The sequence below is a fragment of the Solanum tuberosum genome, unplaced genomic scaffold, assembly GCF_000226075.1.
Source record: "Solanum tuberosum cultivar DM 1-3 516 R44 unplaced genomic scaffold, SolTub_3.0 scf00402, whole genome shotgun sequence".
NCBI lineage: Eukaryota > Viridiplantae > Streptophyta > Magnoliopsida > Solanales > Solanaceae > Solanum > Solanum tuberosum.
The window spans coordinates 473,842-493,179 of record NW_006239325.1 but is presented as its reverse complement, the minus strand read 5'-3'; the positions used below and the strand labels follow the sequence as shown (position 1 = coordinate 493,179).

The window sequence follows — 19,338 nt, the reverse complement described above, 5'->3', positions numbered from 1 at the left end:
GTGTCCGCGTCTTGGGGGTAGCTCGGGGCGTGACAAAAACATACTATTAACTACAAATAAAGTTACACTTTTTATGACAAATAATAAATTCGTCACAAATGTTTATGCATTTGGGGACGATTTTTCTTTTTGTAGTTAATATATTAGTTTTAGCGACGAAGCACTAAATCGTCTTTGTATATTTTGAGTGACACATGTTTAGTGACGATTGATTGACGAAATTTTTTTCGTCACAAAAATTTTTTAGTGACGAAACATGATTTATAGATGACGAAATTATTTATCCCTCGTAATCTAATTTGTTGTAGTGATCATTACTCCTTTGTTTGTTTTATTTGTCATGTTAGTTCATTAAAAAGAAAATCTCTCTTCTTATCAATTCTGACGTGTTTAATATCATAAGATTAAAAAATATTTTAATATATCTTTAATTTAAAATCACAAAGTTCAAATTTCTTCGTTAACTTAATTTGTCAAATCAGGCTCAAAGATCGTTTTTCATATCGGAATGAGGATTTTATTTATTCTTCTAAAAATAAAGAGGTGGTGAGCTAAACAATTTCAAATCTCATCACACATATGGGGTCAGCCACAAAAATAAAGAACGGTTGGAACGGATCTATTATATAATAGGGAAAATTGTACATAATGACAAACTATTAATTCAAATTAAATGGTATAACCATTCTTTGATTTAATTGTGTCCTGTAGCAAACTGTTTGTCAGTTGCCTCTCTCCCTCAAACTCTCTCTCGCTCGCTCCCTCTGTGCTCGCCTCTCTCGCTTATACAACAGAATTGTATAAATTGCGTTTCTGTTTGTATAAAGCGAGAGAAAATTGTATATACACATGCAAATACATATATATTCGGCCTATACACTTATAATTATACAATAAAAATATTCCCCTACCCATATCTCTTTTGTCTTTCTCTCTTTCTCGTTTTATACAACAGAATTGTATAAATTGCGTTTCTGTTTGTATAAAGCGAGAGAAAATTGTATATACACATGCAAATACATATATATTCATCCTATACACTTATAATTATACAATAAAAAATATTCCCTTGCCAACGAGAGGCTAACAACAATTTATACAAATGGCCTGCCAGCAAAATTATACAAATCTGAAGAGGAGCCAACGAATTATACAATTGCTTCTTTTGTATATATGTATAGCGAAATAGACATAGCTTTCAATTGTATATGTATAGCGAATTATACATATATATGTTTGCTATGGAACACAATTATGCAAACTTTGCTATAGCATACAAATATGTATTTTTTGTTTGTTATATGTGAAAGTTGCTCTATATAATACTAATAAAGAATAGAAAAAGGAAAGTGAGTGAGGTGCGAGGGAGAGAATTTGCTTAATATCAGAGTCGATCATGTGCCAGTTTTATCAATATGGCTCTGACTTCAACTGAGTTTAGGCAATTCTGATAAGGCGGGGAAATCATAGTGCTGAGTCTAGAAAAATCTCATGCAGTGTGAGATAAACCTCAACAAGGACGTTGAGTCCATAGAGGGTGTATGTGACACCCCAACCTCAACAAAAGAAAACCTCCTCTCAACAAGGACATTGGGTCCATAGAGGGGATGTATGTGACATCATAACTTAAGATAAAAATGTAAGAATTATTATTAATTATTTCTTACTTATGGCCCAAGTTTACTTGTAACCCAAGTAATACCATAAATAATATTTAATAAGGAATAGATCTCGTCCGTACATTGGTTACTTGATGGACGTACCGGATTAAGTCATAACCTATATAAATTGGTCCTCCCTCCACCCATTAGGGTTACCACATATTCTCTACAATAATTCCATCGCTGACGGTTGTGGTAACATAAAGTTAGGGAAAGGAGGTAGAAACCAATTTACGACTAACGCTTCCGCTTTTCTCTGTGATGATGTCTTCCTCATCAGGTATGTGCCCCTAACGATCTCTATGTAAGATTATCGTGTTCAAGATCTTGATATTATGTATTAAAATGTATTTAATCTTACATCTGATATTAGAGCCTAAATTGTTTGAACGGATAATCTTCGTATACCTCCCCCTCAACAAGGACATTTGCGGTGCTAAACAATTTCAAGTCTCATCACACATATATATTATATAATACTAATAAAGAATAGAAAAAGGAAAGGTAAACATCACTAATGACAGTTGCGGTGCAAACTGAGTGAGGTAATAAACAGCACTAACTTTTATTGGTTATGTCAAACTCAAAATAAAATTTCTCAACTTGTTTACGTGCCTATATATACCATGCTTGTTATTATGCTCAAAGCACCAACAAAATTTAAAAACACTTTGAACATTTGCAAAATGGCAACTACTAAATCTGTTTTAGTTTTAATTTTTATGATATTAGCAACTACTAGTTCAACATTTGCTACGTTGGGAGAAATGGTGACTGTTCTTAGTATTGATGGAGGTGGAATTAAGGGAATCATTCCGGGTATCATTCTCGAATTTCTTGAAGGACAACTTCAGGTATCGTAAAAATATTTTTTAATATATGTATGTAAGTGTGACATTATTATAGTCATTCCGGGTATCATTCTTGATTTTCTTGAAGGACAACTTCAGATATCGTAAAAATATTTTTTCGTGTATGTATGTAAGTGTGACATTACTATCGTTTTTTTTCTTTTTTTACGCTTGAATTGTATTTTTTTCGATGCTTATTAGTGATAATGATTAGTAATAGTACTTCTATTATCGATAGGGTCATGATAAAGCTAATTATTATTCAAATAAATCATGGTTTTCTTATGTTACAACTTATCTACTAAATTTTTTTAATATATAAATGTAATATCTGATTAATAAGTGAGTTATTTCTGAATTATTATTTATACGACTTACTTTTTTTTTCGAGTCAGAAAATGGACAATAATGCAGATGCAAGACTTGCAGATTACTTTGATGTAATTGGAGGAACAAGTACAGGAGGTTTATTGACTGCTATGATAACTACTCCAAATGAAAACAATCGACCCTTTGCAGCTGCTAAAGATATTGTACCTTTTTACTTCCAACATGGCCCTCATATTTTTAATTCTAGGTACATATACATATTTATATTCCTCTATTTTAATTTATTTGTCTAATTTTAACTTGATACGGAGTTTAGAGCGTGAAAAAGGATTTTTGAGTCTTTTGATAGTCAAACATATCAATATTTAATATTGTGGTCTTAAACATGTCTAGTTGAAAGTTGAAATCAAAGAGTCACTATAAAGTAAAAACAATTACTTACTCTCTTTGTTCCAATTTATGTGGCACTTTTAGTTTTTCGAGAGTCAAACAGTTTAAGTTTGACCTAGAATTTGCGCATGAAATCTGCAATTTTTTTGAAATGAAATTTATATACTTGTAAATTACGTAAAAAGTACTACAAGTCACAATAATTGATAATTCAAAATGTTTAAAAAATTTACGATCAAAGATAGACTTGTTTGAATCTCGAAATCCGAAAAGTGCCACATAAAATGGGACAGATGGAGTACATTGTTCTTAGATGGAACTAAAAATAGGTCAAACAACTCGAAAGAAAGAAGGAGAATATGTTTTGAGTAATGAATTATATTTAGGAAAAATTGCATAAATACACAACTTAAGATATTATATTCTCTAAAATTTCTTACCATTAAAAAACTTACAAAAATCTCTTCTCAGATACATCTCTATCCCCTCTCAGATACATCCCTCCCATTAAGTAATGCATCATTTGTTCTTTATACTTATATTTAATTTGGTAACATTATATTATGCAGTACTGGCCAATTTTTTGGCCCAAAATATGATGGAAAATATCTTATGCAAGTGCTTCAAGAAAAACTTGGAGAAACTCGTGTGCATCAAGCTTTGACAGAAGTTGCCATCTCAAGCTTTGACATCAAAACAAATAAGCCAGTAATATTCACTAAGTCAAATGTAAGTCAAAATAACAAGTCAAATGTAAGTCAAAATACTTATAGTCATGATTTGTAAACAAGTGAATTTCTTATTTATTTTCTAGTACGTTTGGTAAATACATACAAAAATATATATTATCTTAAAAATATGTATATGTAATCTAACAAAACATTTTGATTAAAACATTTTGATGGTGAGATCGGACGTGTTTAGGAGTACTAGTTTTAACGGTGACAGTGATTCAGTGACGTAGCCAGAATATCGACTAATTAGATGTGTCAAAATATTAAGAAGTAAAATCGTGTAGAAGCCAAGACTTATTTTCGTAAAGAAAATATTTATTTATTTTTTTACTTTCACTAACTTATTTTGGTAAAGAAAATATTTCGACTAATTTTATATATTTTTTAAAATGCATGCAGTTAGCAAAGTCTCCAGAATTGGATGCTAAGATGTCTGACATATGTTATTCCACAGCAGCAGCTCCAACATATTTCCCTCCACATTACTTTGCTACTAATACTAGTAATGGAGATAAATATGAGTTCAATCTTGTTGATGGTGCTGTTGCTACTGTTGCTGATCCGGTACTACTACGTACTTTCGATTCAATTTTCAATCAGACATTTTCGAAATATCTAATCAATACTATATATTATGTGTGAATGTATGCATGCATGCATGCAGGCGTTATTATCCGTTAGCGTTGCAACGAGACGTGCAGAAGAGGATCCAGCATTTGCTTCAATTAGGTCATTGAATTACAAGCAACTGTTGTTGCTCTCATTAGGCACTGGCACTAATTCAGAGTTTGATAAAACACATACAGCACAAGAGACAGCTAAATGGGGTGCTCTACAATGGATGTTGGTTATACAGCAAATGACTGAGGCAGCAAGTTCTTACATGACTGATTATTACCTTTCTACTGTTTTTCAAGATCTTCATTCACAAAACAATTACCTCAGGGTTCAAGTAAGTCCCAACTATTATTATCGGCAACTTACATAAATCTCAGAGGTTATTACTTAGATATACTCTAGTTTGCAATATTACCTATTTTAAGATTTGATCTTGGATCCTTAAGGTGAGTTTTGAACCCCTCGACCACTGAGTCAACCTCTAATTTTACATTTAGGAGGCTCAAAATCAATATATAGACATAAAAATTCTTAAAATTGCCTTAAATATACAACGAACGTAATTTTTTGTCAACTTCTAGGACCGCCCCTGTCTAGAATACATTAGCAAATCTTGCTCGCACTCTCCAATCTCGCTTGCCACTCTCCCATGTATTTGGTATTCCAGATACATGCGAATCACACCAGATGCATACATATACAATATCTAAGTATCTCATAGCAAAAATACATGTATCGATCTAAGTATGTTTTTCTTAATGTATGATAGGAAATTCTTAATAAGTGGTAAGATACGTAATATTTCAAAAATATATATGATAGTGAAGCATGTGTAGATTTTCCATTATTATTTTATAATATAATATGCATGTCATATTTTCTTTGCTAACGATACGAGTATATTTAATTCCAGGAAAATGCATTAACAGGCACAACTACTAAAGCGGATGATGCTTCTGAGGCTAATATGGAATTATTAGTACAAGTTGGTGAAAATTTATTGAAGAAACCAGTTTCCAAAGACAATCCTGAAACCTATGAGGAAGCTCTAAAGAGGTAAAACACATTATAGACTCTGACGCGTTTGGTTCTGTCGGTGCTTGAAATATTTTTTTCTTTTTTTCATATATAGGATTAATCGTGGTTATGGTTAAAAAATCATATCGAATCGGAATTTAGATCAAATCGATATAAAAAACTGATATTTGATTTGGTTTGATTTTAAATTTTGAAAACCGATACTATTTGGTTTGGTTTGATTTTACTAAAAAATAACCAAACTGGACCGATAAATCAGATATATAAATTTTATAATTATTTATATATTATTCATAAAAAAGATATGAATATTTTGTTAAATTTTGATGTAAAAATTAGGCAAATGACATAGTATAAGAAAGAAATTACTTCCTTTCCCTACTCTTTCATTAATTATCAAAAATCCCATTTTTAGTGTTTTTCGGATACATAATATAGCAGTGTGGATACTTAATATAGCAGCGCGGATACTTTAATTAATAACGGGCGGATACTTAAATTATTAAGTTGTTAGCAGTACGGATACTTAATTAACGGGCGGATGCATAATATAGCAGTGCGGATACTTTAATTAAAACGGGCGGATACTTAAATTATTAAGTTGTTAGCAGTACGGATACTTAATTAACGGGCGGATGCATAATATAGCAGAATTAACTTTAAGTCTTTAACTTTACCATTTTCTCAAGCCCAACACTTAAATTACAATCCCAAGTCCAAGTCCATCAAAATTCATTACTTTAGTCTTTGCCTACCTTACCTCGCATAAGATAATCACATTTTCTCTTAATTGAATCACTTTGTTCGTGTAATAATAACTCTAGTATTGTTAGTGAACCAATAGTAGCTTTCCTGTGGATTGTTCATCTACTAGGTGTTTGTGTCTATCGAAATATGTATGTCCTCAAAAAAATTATTACTTTTAAATTGAAAAAAAACATAAAAATCGAACCGAACTGACAATAACCAAACCGATGGTTATTTTTTTTGTTTGATTTGCCTTGATTTTAGAAATTCAAAACATCGACTAGATCAGTTTGATTTTGATTTTAACCAATAACTAATCCGAGCCAAACTACAAACATCCCTATTCATATTACTATATCTCATCAGCTAGTTGTATTACTCATATTAAATTTCTTATAAATCTATTTTATTGCAAACTAAAATAGTTTATTTCATTGTAGGTTTGCAAAATTGCTTTCTGATAGGAAGAAATTTCGAGCAAACAAAGCATCTTATTAATTCAAGGTCTCGGGTTGTAGTTGTAAATTTATTATGCTAAATAATAAGCGCTTGCAAAGTTCTATGAGGGATAAATTTCATTAGAAATGTCTCTCTATGTAATGTGTTGGATTATGTAACCTTTTGGTTGTGTTTAATGTTTAAATAAATTATATATGGTGACATTGGAATCTTCTTTTCTAAGCAAAAAGGAAAAAAAAAAAATACTACTACTCTATTATTATTTCAGTCACTTTTATTCCCCACTTATATACTAAAAATAAATATTTTATTTTATTTTAGAAAATTAAAAAAGATGATTTATCCCAATTTTGACTCTCGGTAGAAATTAATCAATAACAGTAGGCCACCAACTGGCCCAGTATGTACAATACCAAAACCGACCCCAACTGTACTCCATTAGTTTCATTTAGCTCACATAATAGTTTATCTTCACCATAGAATGCATGTTCTCCGATTAGATCGTCTTCTAAGTTATATATTTTGACCCTTTCTTCAAAAAAAAAAAAAAAATTTGATTTAAAGATTTGTTGGCAGCAACTTAATTTACAATTCTGTTTGTCTCAACTTTAAAATGGCTTCATCCCTACTCTTTACATGGAATTTGATTCCTGATTAATATTGTTTGTTGTGTTAGAGTACTGTCAAGGTGATAGTTTCTTATGAATATTGTGAATAAATGCTTGTTTTGTATTTGCTAGTTTCCTTGTATGAATTGAGTCGATTTTTAATTAAAAGTACTGGCTGTTTAAAGTCAGATTTTTCCCGTGCATTTCACCTTGAGCCAAGGAGGCTCAAACTAATTCTTTTTGAGTCAAAACCCAAGTACAGGGCTGGAAAACAGAAAATGCCAGTGTTCGGAGCGAAATTAAAGGTTGTATACACTCCGTATACAACAGTATATGCGAAATATGTAGAATATACAGCAGCGATATACACTGTATACAGTCATGAAAATGGGCCAAAAACCCTCCCGAAATTCGAGTTTTGTGTTGTATTATAATTGGGCCAAAGGCCTATTTATTTTCGGTATTATTTGCTAGTTTTAGGGCAGGTGAAAATTGGGTTAAAAGCCCAAAGAAAGGTCAATTTTCCATGTTAGTTTAGGATAGGTACAAATGGGAAAAAATTGGGTCAGATATAAATGGGCCAAAAGCCCAACATTGAATTTAGGTCCAAGTATCGACCCAGACGGACAGAAACTGGACTTGGGCCCAAGCCTTCTCTTCCTTATTATTTATTGATTGTCGGTACTTGTTTATTTGTTTTATTTGATTTTGAGGTCTTCCCAATTTGATTCCCCAAAGAAACCATTTTGAGTTAACACCTATATTTTTCTAAAATTAAATAAAATTATATTTTTTCTACTTAACCCTCTTTAGAGAATTTGCAAGGTATTTACTTAAGTAATATCTCTCCAATATTTCCCCTCCCCTTAAAAAATAATTTTGAGTTTTAAACTGTTTATTTTTGCAACTTAATTAAGCATGCTAGCTTTTCTTAAAGTAATTAGCCAAATATTTTAATTGTCGGATAACCGCAAGTTAGCGGATGTTTTAGGTGCTTTCAAACACTTCCTAAAACATTAATATGAATCCCGAACCCTTTTTAATATATTTCATTAGATTTTCTGTTTTTAATCTTTTGAAAAAATAGTTCTCTTAATTTTACTTTAAAAATTAAGTGGCGACTCTTAAAACTCATTTCTTTTTTAAAAATAAAAATAAAACAATCATTTTTAGTTTAAAATTTTTTTACTATTAATTATATTCATTTTTCAAAGCATTGAATTTATTAGATTCAAAAAATGATATAGTAATATATTGATCGTTAAGAAATGTGTCAAGTTAATACTTTACAAATAAAAGTAGTCAGAGGGTGTATCAATTTAGAACTGCCAAGTTAATACTATACAAATAATTATTATAAATATAAGAGATTCTTGAACTTGTTAATTATTCGATACTTGTTAATTTCTTCATATTTATGTGAATTTATATGCAAGTGGTTACCAACAATTAAATCAGAGATCCTCAATATGTTTGGCCAGTTTCTAAAATCAACTTACGGTGAAAAATCTTTTGTCAAAAAAGTATTTGTTGGTGAGAAATAGTTTGATTTTAACCTATAAATAAAAATAAACTTTTTTGCAGCAATTAATATTTGGTCAAACTTTTTGAAAGAATTTTAAAGTGTATTTTTCTTTAAAGTGTTTCTTTTTAAAACTTATACTTTTTTTAGCTTCGAAAACAACTTCAACTACTATGTACTACCGAAAAACACTTATTCTCTCCCAAAAATCTAACCAAACACATCATTTTTTTTAAAAAGCATGGTCAACATTTGACCAGCTAATACGCTAAGTCAAATATCTTTTATAAGTCAATTTGACCAACTTATAAAATTAGAATTTGTTTGGATGAGATTATGATCTATGACTAATTATAGGTCAAAAATAATAAGTTAGGAATTCTAATTATAGTTTTTGACTTATTTTTGTCTGTTTGACTTAAAAGTCATAGTTAAGAATTCTAACTTATGACTTTTGACAATTTTTTGTCTTTTTGAGTTTAAAACAAATGTTTAAAAAAAATTATATTTTATTCAAACACTACAAAAATACTTCAAAGTTATTTTAGCATTTAAAATAAATCAATTCAAATAAATTCTTAGTCAAACACTCTCTAAAATAGAAAAAAACAAGAGTGAAAAATAGAGAAAAATAATTCATAGACAGAAAGTAATAAGGTATAACCTTAAAATTGACCAAATGTGCACACATTTGTAATAATATATATATATGGTAACACAAAACAAAAAATTAAGTAAAAAAATATCTAAGATTTAATATTGCATAGGCGTTTCAAACATCATATCACAATAATTTTTTGAACCTACTAAATCATCACACCATAGGATCACATTAGTTCATTTAACATGATATGATTAATTTTAATTTATCAAATTTAACCTATATAAAATATTAAAATATTTCGATCAAGTATATTCATTTGAACCTTCATGAAAATTCTCTTTTTAAGTCTAAATCGTGTTGTTTAAGGAATAGTAATTGTTTTCCATGTTAGATTTATCGTTAGACTTTTTTACATGTCGAAAAAAACGTTAGAGCGACGATCCTGAAAAAGATTTTCTTAGTCAGGAATTGGATGGTGAAGATGGATGAGTTGCAGATTACTTTGATGTGATTGCTGGAACAAGTACTGGTGGAATATTAGCCACTATGATCACTGCTCCAAATGAAAATAATCTTCCCTTTTGTGCTGCCAAAGATATTGTATCCTTTTAGGCAAAAGGCATAAATTACCCTCCAAATTTGTACCCAAAAGTCATTTACACATTTTAACTAATGGGGCGACCTATTACACACCTTAAGTACATAAAAGTATATTTATTTCCCCCTTCCGTCACCCAACCCAGGGCGCGTTTCGCTCCACATAGTTGAGCGCGTCAACACGCTAATAAAGTCATTTTTATTTATTTTTTTAATTAAAAAAAACCAACCCAACAATTATATTCCCATTCTCTTCATAAAACCCACCCATCCGACCCTAATGAACAAGAGCCCTAAATTTTCACCCAAAAATCTGAATCAAGAACCCTAAATTCAAACATAGTTCAAAATTCCTTCTTTTGAATCAAAGGTAACTCTTTTTCATTATTATTCATTCATCTCTTTTCCATTTTGATTCATTCCTCTCCTTTTTCATTTTGATTTGTTTCTATCTATTTTGTATTTTGTAATTTTTAGTTTGTTTGTATTCGCGATAATTCTTATTAAGGTGCTACAATGGCTCGAATAAGCTTGACTAGGCTCTGTTTGCAAGAGGAAGATCATGAATTGGAAGAGGTGCGATGCAAACATGGATATGTGAAGTACTATGTTCTGCAGACATGGAAGTACTATGCAAACATGGATTTGTGAAGTTCTATGTCTTCGACCACTCGTTGTTGGTGACGACTGAAACTGTATCGCCTTCCTCTTCTTTATCGTTGTCGTCTAAGAGCTGTTTCTCAAGCTCTTGAAGACAATTTATCATCTTTTTATCTGATTCCTGAGACAACAATTCCTGTACTCCGATGGATGCTCTGTTTTGAACTGAATTTAGAGACGAAACCCATGTAGAATAATTCTGAATACCTGGAGATAAAAACCCACCAATATTAGCAGGCTGTGACCGGAATTGCTGCAGAACAGGTAGAGCGTGGCGCGTGTTCATCATCGTAGAGACATTTGAATTCGAAGAAAATTCAGATGAAATTGAAGAAGCAGCAGCAGCGGCAACAGAAAAAATCTAACAGGGGAAAGAGGAGACATTGGAGAAGACTGCTGATAACTTCTGGGTGAAAATAAATGGACTAGGGTAAAATAAAATGAATTTGGGTGAAAAGAATCGGGTTTGGGTGAAAAGAAATGGGGTTGGGTCAAATGAATTGGATTGAAGTCTTTTATTACGTTGGCTTCACTAGGAGGCGAGTGGCTCTCACTCTAGGCATAATGTCCTGGGTTGGGTGACGGAAGGGGGAAATATATATACTTTTATGTACTTAAGGTGTGTAATAGATCGCCCCATTAGTTAAAGTGTGTAAATGACTTTTGGGTACAAATTTAGGGGGCAATTTATGCCTTTTGCCTATCCTTTTACTTTGAGCATGACCCAAGGATTTTCCCACCTAGGTACATAATTGTTTTTAATATTATTTGACAATTTTATTCTAAACTTTAACTTTTATACATATATGTATTAAAACACATTTGGATGTTGAGTTGTCCAAATATTATATGACATCTTAGTTTAGGATAAGAAGTACCACATCGATAAAACATAGGAAAGATATTGGGTATATAAGTAAGCAAGTCTTACCAATTAATAATGTGTTTCAAAGTCGTCATAATATCACTAGCTGGTTGAACAATCAAAAATGATATCAAACCCGATCACATGTCAGTTTTGTCGATGTGGCCCTGACTTCAACTGAATTTAGGCAAATTTCAATAATGCGGGAAAAAAACGCAGTGCTGAGTCTAGAAAAATCTCATGTGGTAGGGTAAACCTCAGCAAGGACGTTGAGTCCATAGAGGGGGTGTATGTGACACCCTAACTTAAGATAAGAAAACCTCAGCACATAAGAAAACCTCAACAAGGATGTTGAGTCCATAGAGGGGATGTATGTGACAACCTAACTTAAGATAAAAGTCTCGCATCGACAAAATACAGAAAAAATGTTGAGTATATAAGTAAACATGTCTTACCAACAAGCGAACAATATCACTAACGGGCTAGGCTGTCACATATTATTTCCATTCTACAACATATGTGTATAGGTCAAGTCGGTATCGAAATATGTTTTAATACAAAAAAAAATGGTTTCAATTACAGTGCATTGCCTCCAATTTTTGCTCCAAAATATGATGGAAAATATCTTCACAAAGTTTTGCAAGATAAGTTGGGAGAGACTCGTTTGCATCAAGCTTTAACAAATGATGTCATTCCAACCTTAAACATAAAGAAAAACGAGCCAATAATATTCACTAAGTCCAAGGTAAATCTTTCATATATATATATAAATATATATATTATATTAATTTATTAATCGATTTAAAATTTACTCGAATTAAAATGAGTTGAGTTATAATAAATTAAAATGTTTTTTCTAAAAATATTATAGCAAGTTTGGGTCAATTTTTCTACATATCATGTCAGTTTTTTTAATAGGATGAGTCAATAAATAAACGGATCAATGACCTATCTAAATTTGAACGAACCGAGCAAATTATATTTTTATGAGCTGATTTTAGAAATAATTATCTAATTAGACAAACTTATACTTATACACAGTTAGCCAATTCTCCTGAGTTGGATGCAAAGATGTATGACATATGCTACAGCACGGCTGTAGCTCTAACATATTTTCCACCACATTATTTTGTCACTAATGATGCTAAAGGAAATCAAGTTGAGTTCAATCTTATTGATGGTAGTGTTGCTGCTGCAAATCTGGTACGTAATTAGACATACTTCACTATCATATATACTATTATTACCTGTACTTTTTAAAATACTACGTATCTTATCATCAATTAAGAGTTTCCCACTACAACAAAAATGAGCAATAGTGACAATAAATTCTTAATTGCTGCTAAATATATACTTTTCGCGGCAATTAACACTCTTTGTATATGTCCCTAAAGTCTTTAGCGACATTGCATCTAATGGCACTTAATTAATGCCGATAAAGACTTTAGCTGTAACAAACTCAATTCCAACAAAAGCACTCTTATATATATTAATCAGTGAATACAAGTTACAAGGTAGAATACGCATAACAAAGTAATAATACACTAACTAAGGAAAGATAAACCGAGAAAGAAGTAACTAGAAAGGGATGAGATACAAGACCATAGAGAGGAGATGAGAGGATCAGAAAGCCAAATGTCACGGACTTAGAGTCTTACTAATACTCTGTGCGGCGATAGTTTTTCCTAACCCTTCTTTCTAATCCCTAGACCTTTTTAATAATAGCTAATTGGGCCTGGATCCTATATAAAACTCTCTAACATTTTACTCGGCCCAATAATATCAACTGGATCAGTCAGATTAAAGAGAACTTTTGGAAGAAGGCTTTTGTATTGGCTTTTTAGCACTCTTTATTAATATGTTTATTTATTGCCGCTAAAAGTTGTTTTTCTTGTAGTGTCCTACGTATATTACACTTAGATACATATACTTTTGCTTCCAGATACTTAAAAATAGGGACAGAGACGAACGAGATTAGGGAGGGAGGCGAACAAGAGTCGTATGTATCTCAGATATATATATATATATATATATATATATATATGTGAATCACAATAGATACATGTATATGTATGTATCTGGAGTGATTCACATGTATTTGGTTTACCAAGAGAGTGGCGAGCGAGATAGGAGAGAGGCGAGGGAGGCATGCGAGGTTTGCTTTATATCTCATATAAATGTGAATTCACTTGGATACAATGAATCTAGAACAACTTACACCTAAAGTTGACCCCATGTATCCAAAATACATGTATCTAGAGCAAAGACGGACCCACATGGTTTGGTGGATGTGCACGTGCACCTGTTAACTTCGAAAAAAACCATGTCTATATATGTATATCTATCTAACTGTACATCCATGAGAAACATATGAGTGTCTTTGTGCTGTTGGTACAAGATTGAGAGATCACCCGCAAGACCATAGTTCAAATCCAACTAGTACCCTTAACTAGTGAGACTAAATATATCCTCATTAAAAACATGGTCTCTAGCTATTTATATTTTTGTTATATTATTAATGATGCAAATATGTTCTTACCAAGAATGAGTGTTATAGAGAGATCTGACATGACAGTAAATATACATACAGGCCTTAGTTGCACTTAGCGTGGCAACCAACAATTCGACGCAAGCGGATCCAGCATTGTCATCAATTAAATCAATGAACTATGAACAAATTTTGTTGCTCTCATTAGGCACTGGGAATGCTGCAGATTTTTATACAACATATACAGCACAAGAAGCAGCTAAATGGGGTGCTCTTGAGTGGCTAATTCATAACAAACATTCAAGTCCTTTTCTACAAATTATGTCTTCAGCAAATTCTTACATGAATGATTATTACATTGCTACTGTCTTTCAAGCTCTTAATGATCAAAAAAATTACCTCAGGATTCAAGTAAGACGATCTCACTTAATTATTTACTTCATCGATCACTAAATTGCTCGTAGCTAAGTGTAGAACTATATATGAGGGTGCAAGGGGGTACGTTTAATTAAATTCCTTTCGTTAGAAAAATTATACTGTATATATAAGGTCAATACAATTTTTGTATGTATAAATCCCCCGTCAAAAGTTATAGTTGTATACCCTCGTAGCCAATAAAATTTTGTGATAATTCATCGCTAAATAGGATGGATATCTAAAGTGTATACAAGGAATATAATAACTTGTAGAACTAATATATATACATGGTATAAATATTGAGTATATTTTGTATATGTTCTTAAATAATTAATTGTTCTTTATATATATGTAAAAAAAAAAAACCAGGAAAATGCACTAACAGGTTCAACTACTGCAATGGATAATGGTACAGAGGCTAATATGAAATTATTGGTACAAGTTGGTGAAAATTTGATGAAGAAACAAAACTCCAAAGAGGATCCTGAAACTAATGAAGAAGCTCTAAAGAGGTAATATATATATATATATACTCGGTGTAATCTTCAAAGTATGTTATACGCATTTTTATTTTCAAAAATATTCGTTATATTATCTTTGTATTCTGTCAAATTAAGACACGTAAAATTAAATGAAGGGAATAGATATAGACTTTTGCTTGTATAAGCTACATATTAGGGTTTTTTACTTTCTCAATAAATCTATTTTAAATACTAATTATAATACCTTTTTTTTTTTGTAGGTTTGCAAAATTGCTCTCTGAAAGAAACTTCAAGCAAATAAAACATCTCATTAAATATTTGTGATTGCATGTGTCTTGTGTTATTGTAGAACTATTTAAATATTTCAACCTCAAAAATAGAGAAGAGACTAGGAATAAATTTCAATAAAAATATACCTCTATCTATGTAATATGGTTCAATTTTGTTGTGATTTAAGATTATCCTTCTAAGCAAGAAAATAAATGTTCTTTATATAGTGTTGTATAAGATTTGAATCTTCTATTTTTCTAAGCAAGAAAAAGAAATATATATGATTTTCTGTGATGACATTTGAACTTACTTCAAGTAATCATGTAAGAAGGTAAAGTGTAGATAAGTATTGAACTTACTTCGAGTAACCATGTAAGAAGGTAAAGTGTAGATAAGTAATCAATATATGTCGATCATCAAAACCCCATGTAATCTTAAAGGCAGATACAAAGGTCAAGATAGTTTCTAATTCCTTTATTTTTTTTGTGATGACAAACTTCATACTTCTTCATGTCCACTTTTGTTAAAGATTAAAGTAAAAAGTCTCATATTTGTGGTTAATAAGATGAGTAGACTCCTTATAAGGCTTTGACAATCCTCCTTTTTTGAGCTAGTTTTTGGGGTGTGAATTAGGCCCAAGACCTAATTTAACATGGTATCAGAGCAGAGCTCATCTCGCCAAATGTTGGGGACCCAAAAAATAAAAAATTACCCAAAAATTTCCTACACACCAGATGCTAAGCATTGGGCGTGAGGTGAAGTGTTAAAGATTAAAGCAAAAAGTCTCATATTGTTGGTTAATGAGATGAGTGAACTCCTTATAAGGATTGAACAATCTTCCTCCCTTTGAGCTAGCTTTTGGAGTGTAAATTATAGGACTTGACCAAACATCTCACGACACGAGCTGACGACAGCCATGCAACACCTGTATGAAAGTAAGTTCCATCCCATTAAGGACAGGTTTTCTTGTTCATATGTCAAGGGTTGGTAAGATTTTGCTCGTTGTATCGAATTAAACCACATGATCCACCGCTTATGCAGGCCCCCGTCAATTCCTTTGAATTTCGGTCTTTCAATCGTATTCCCCAGGCAGAGTGTTTTAGGTCCAAGACCACCTAATTTAACAACTTTATTTAAAAATCTAACAAGTTTTAAATATTACACTTCAACTAATTCCACTTAATTTTAATCATATTTTAAGTGACTCCTTAATCAACTAAGAGTTGACATTTCTTTCATTGCAAACTCAAAATTTCACCAAAAAAACAAGAAATGAACTTGTTATCAATCAATCTCTTTTCCTTATTCATCTTTCTTTTCCCACCTTTAATCTACATAATCAAAAACTCAACGTTCTTGAAAAAACCCCAAAATCTTCCACCTTCACCATTCCAATGGCCAATAATAGGCAACATCCCAAATTTCATCATAAGCAAAAAACCCCATATCATAGTCACAAAAATATCCCAAACTCTTGGCCCTTTAATCTCATTAAAACTAGGAAATCAGCTTGTAGTCTTTGGATCTTCACCTGAATCTGCTATTGAAATTTTGAAAAATCATGACAAACAACTCTCTGCTCGTTATGCACCAAAAGCAACACCAATAAAAGAATCAGATCTTAAGAGATACTCACTTCTTTGGTCTACAGAGTGTAATAGTCACTGGAAATCTATAAGGGTTTTGTGGAAAACTGAGCTTTTTTCAAGTAAAGCTATGGAATCATATGCTGAAAAAAGGGGAAAAGGGGTTGTTGAAATGATGAATTTCTTGAATTTTAAACAAGGTAAAGTTGTGAAAATTGGGGATCTTGTTTTTGGTAATGTTTTTAATGTTTTGGGGGAGATTTGTTTTTCAATAAATATGGTTAAGTTGGAAGATGAGAGAGTTATTAGTGAAATGAAAGGGAATATTTGGAGGTTTATGGAGTATGGTACAACTCCAATTTTAGCTGATTTTTTTCCAATTTTTGATGGAGTTGTTGATATTCAAGGTAAAAAGAAGAAGGCAAAGAAGTGTCTTGATAATTTGTTTAAAATTTGGGAAGGGATAATAAAGGAGAGAAGAGAATCTTATGTTGAAAAAAATGGAGATTTCTTGGATTTAATGCTTGCTAATGGATTTTCTGATGATCAAATCAATTACATGCTTCTGGTATGTAAAACTTACTTTTCTATTGTATGTTTACTTCTTTATATTTTGAATATCTGTACGGAAGTCGTAGGTATGTTGGCACAAACCTATTTGTTGAAAGAGAATGCATATTTTTTCGTGCTTAACTATTGGTTTTTTACTTTTCCTACTTGATATGTGATCATTTGTGTCTTAAAACGCACGTCAACTTTTAGTTGTCCCCTTAACATTCAGCTAGGAAAAGGGAACAACCAATAGTTGACATGTGATAGTTTATATAGAAAAAGAGAATATTTGATAATTGAAGTGTGAAACTCACAAAGAAAAAGTGATAGTTAGATGTGACTTTTAACTTTTACCATTAAGTATTTTTGTCATCAAAGGTAGTTTTACTATCAAGTGTCAAAACACCATGTTGCTCGAACTCTTAAAAAATATTGATGGATATGTCGGATACTCTAAAAGTAGTGCTTTCTGGAGAATCCGACATGGAGTGGCAACAATTTTGGAGAGTCGAAACAACATAGCTTGATATCAATTTTTATGAATTCAGTTACATATTTCATATAGTTGACTCAACAACATCAACATTACCCGATATGATCCCATAGGTAGGATGCACGCATCCTTACTCCTATATTTGTGTTGGTAGAGAGTCGACATAGTTGACTCAACAACATCAACACTACCCGATATGATCCCACAAGTAGGGTATACACATCCTTACTCCTATCTTTGTGGGGGTAGAGCGTTGACATAGTTGACTCAACAACATCAACATACTCGATATGATCTCACAAGTAGGGCATACGCAGACGTTACTCCTGTAGAGAGTTGACATAGTTGATACTTTTCTTTAAAATGTTTTGTAGGAAATATTTCCAGCAGGAACAGGAACATTGACATCCACAATTGAGTGGGCAATGGCTGAGCTAGTGAGGAACAAAGAAGTGATGAAGAAACTCAACTCTGAACTTCAAAATGGATCAATAAACTCAAACACCATTCAAGAATCAACAATCTTTCAACTCCCTTATCTAAATGCTTGCATTAAAGAAGTCTTAAGGCTCCATCCACCAATAGCATTTCTACCTCACTATGCAAGTGAAACATGTCAAGTTATGAACTACACAATCCCAAAAAGTTGTCTAGTTTTTGTGAATCTTTGGGCAATTGGACATGATCCAAACCTTTGGGATGATCCATTTTCATTCAAGCCAGAGAGATTTTTGAACACAAATATTGATTATAAAGGTCAAGACTTCGAATTCTTGCCATTTGGTGCTGGAAGAAGAATGTGTCCTGGCTTGCCCTTTGCTACAAAACAAATGCATTTGATTTTGGCTTATTTGGTTTATCACTTTGAGTGGTCTCTTCCAAATAATGGTGATCCTTTGATGCTTGACATGAATGAAAAATATGCTGTGCCATTGCAGAGACAAAATCCTTTGCTTCTTGTTCCTACTAAATTATTACTTTCTTGCGAGTTTCATATCTCAGACACTTAAGATTTGTATATATGTATATTTCAAAAAAGAAATATCTAATGATATAGGGCGTGTTTGGTATGAAGGTAAAAATGTACTTTCACGGAAAGTGTTTTCCTTAAAAATATTTTTTGTGAAAAATAAGTGATTTTCTTACACACAACCTAAATTATTACTTTCTTGCGAGTTTCATATCTCACACACTTAAGATTTGTACATATGTATTTTACAAAAAAGAAATATCTAATGATATAGTGTGTGTTTGGTATGAAGGTAAAAAATGTACTTTCACGGAAAGTGTTCTCTTAAAAAATATTTTTTTTTGTGAAAAATAAGTGATTTTCTTATTGATATTGTGTTTGATATGTATAGAAAAT

At 31.6% G+C, this 19,338-nt stretch overlaps 2 protein-coding genes and 1 pseudogene across 2 annotated transcripts; all 3 read left to right on the top strand.

The window, feature by feature from the left end:
- Window positions 1-2,347: 2,347 nt before the first annotated feature.
- LOC102605260 (patatin-05-like) lies at window positions 2,348-6,867 on the top strand. The gene is given in 7 exon segments (NM_001288416.1): window positions 2,348-2,515; window positions 2,908-3,089; window positions 3,802-3,961; window positions 4,366-4,530; window positions 4,631-4,918; window positions 5,498-5,640; window positions 6,810-6,867. Coding segments are annotated over 7 exon segments (1,164 nt in total).
- An 847-nt stretch (window positions 6,868-7,714) lies between these two features.
- LOC102578943 (probable inactive patatin-3-Kuras 1) lies at window positions 7,715-15,541 on the top strand (annotated as a pseudogene).
- Window positions 15,542-16,090: 549 nt separating this feature from the next.
- Window positions 16,091-18,982, top strand: LOC102578606 (probable (S)-N-methylcoclaurine 3'-hydroxylase isozyme 2). Its single transcript, XM_015303006.1, has 2 exons — window positions 16,091-17,495; window positions 18,347-18,982. Exons 1-2 carry the CDS (start codon window positions 16,614-16,616, stop codon window positions 18,980-18,982), a joined length of 1,518 nt encoding a protein of 505 aa, XP_015158492.1. The 5' UTR covers window positions 16,091-16,613.
- Window positions 18,983-19,338: the final 356 nt, after the last annotated feature.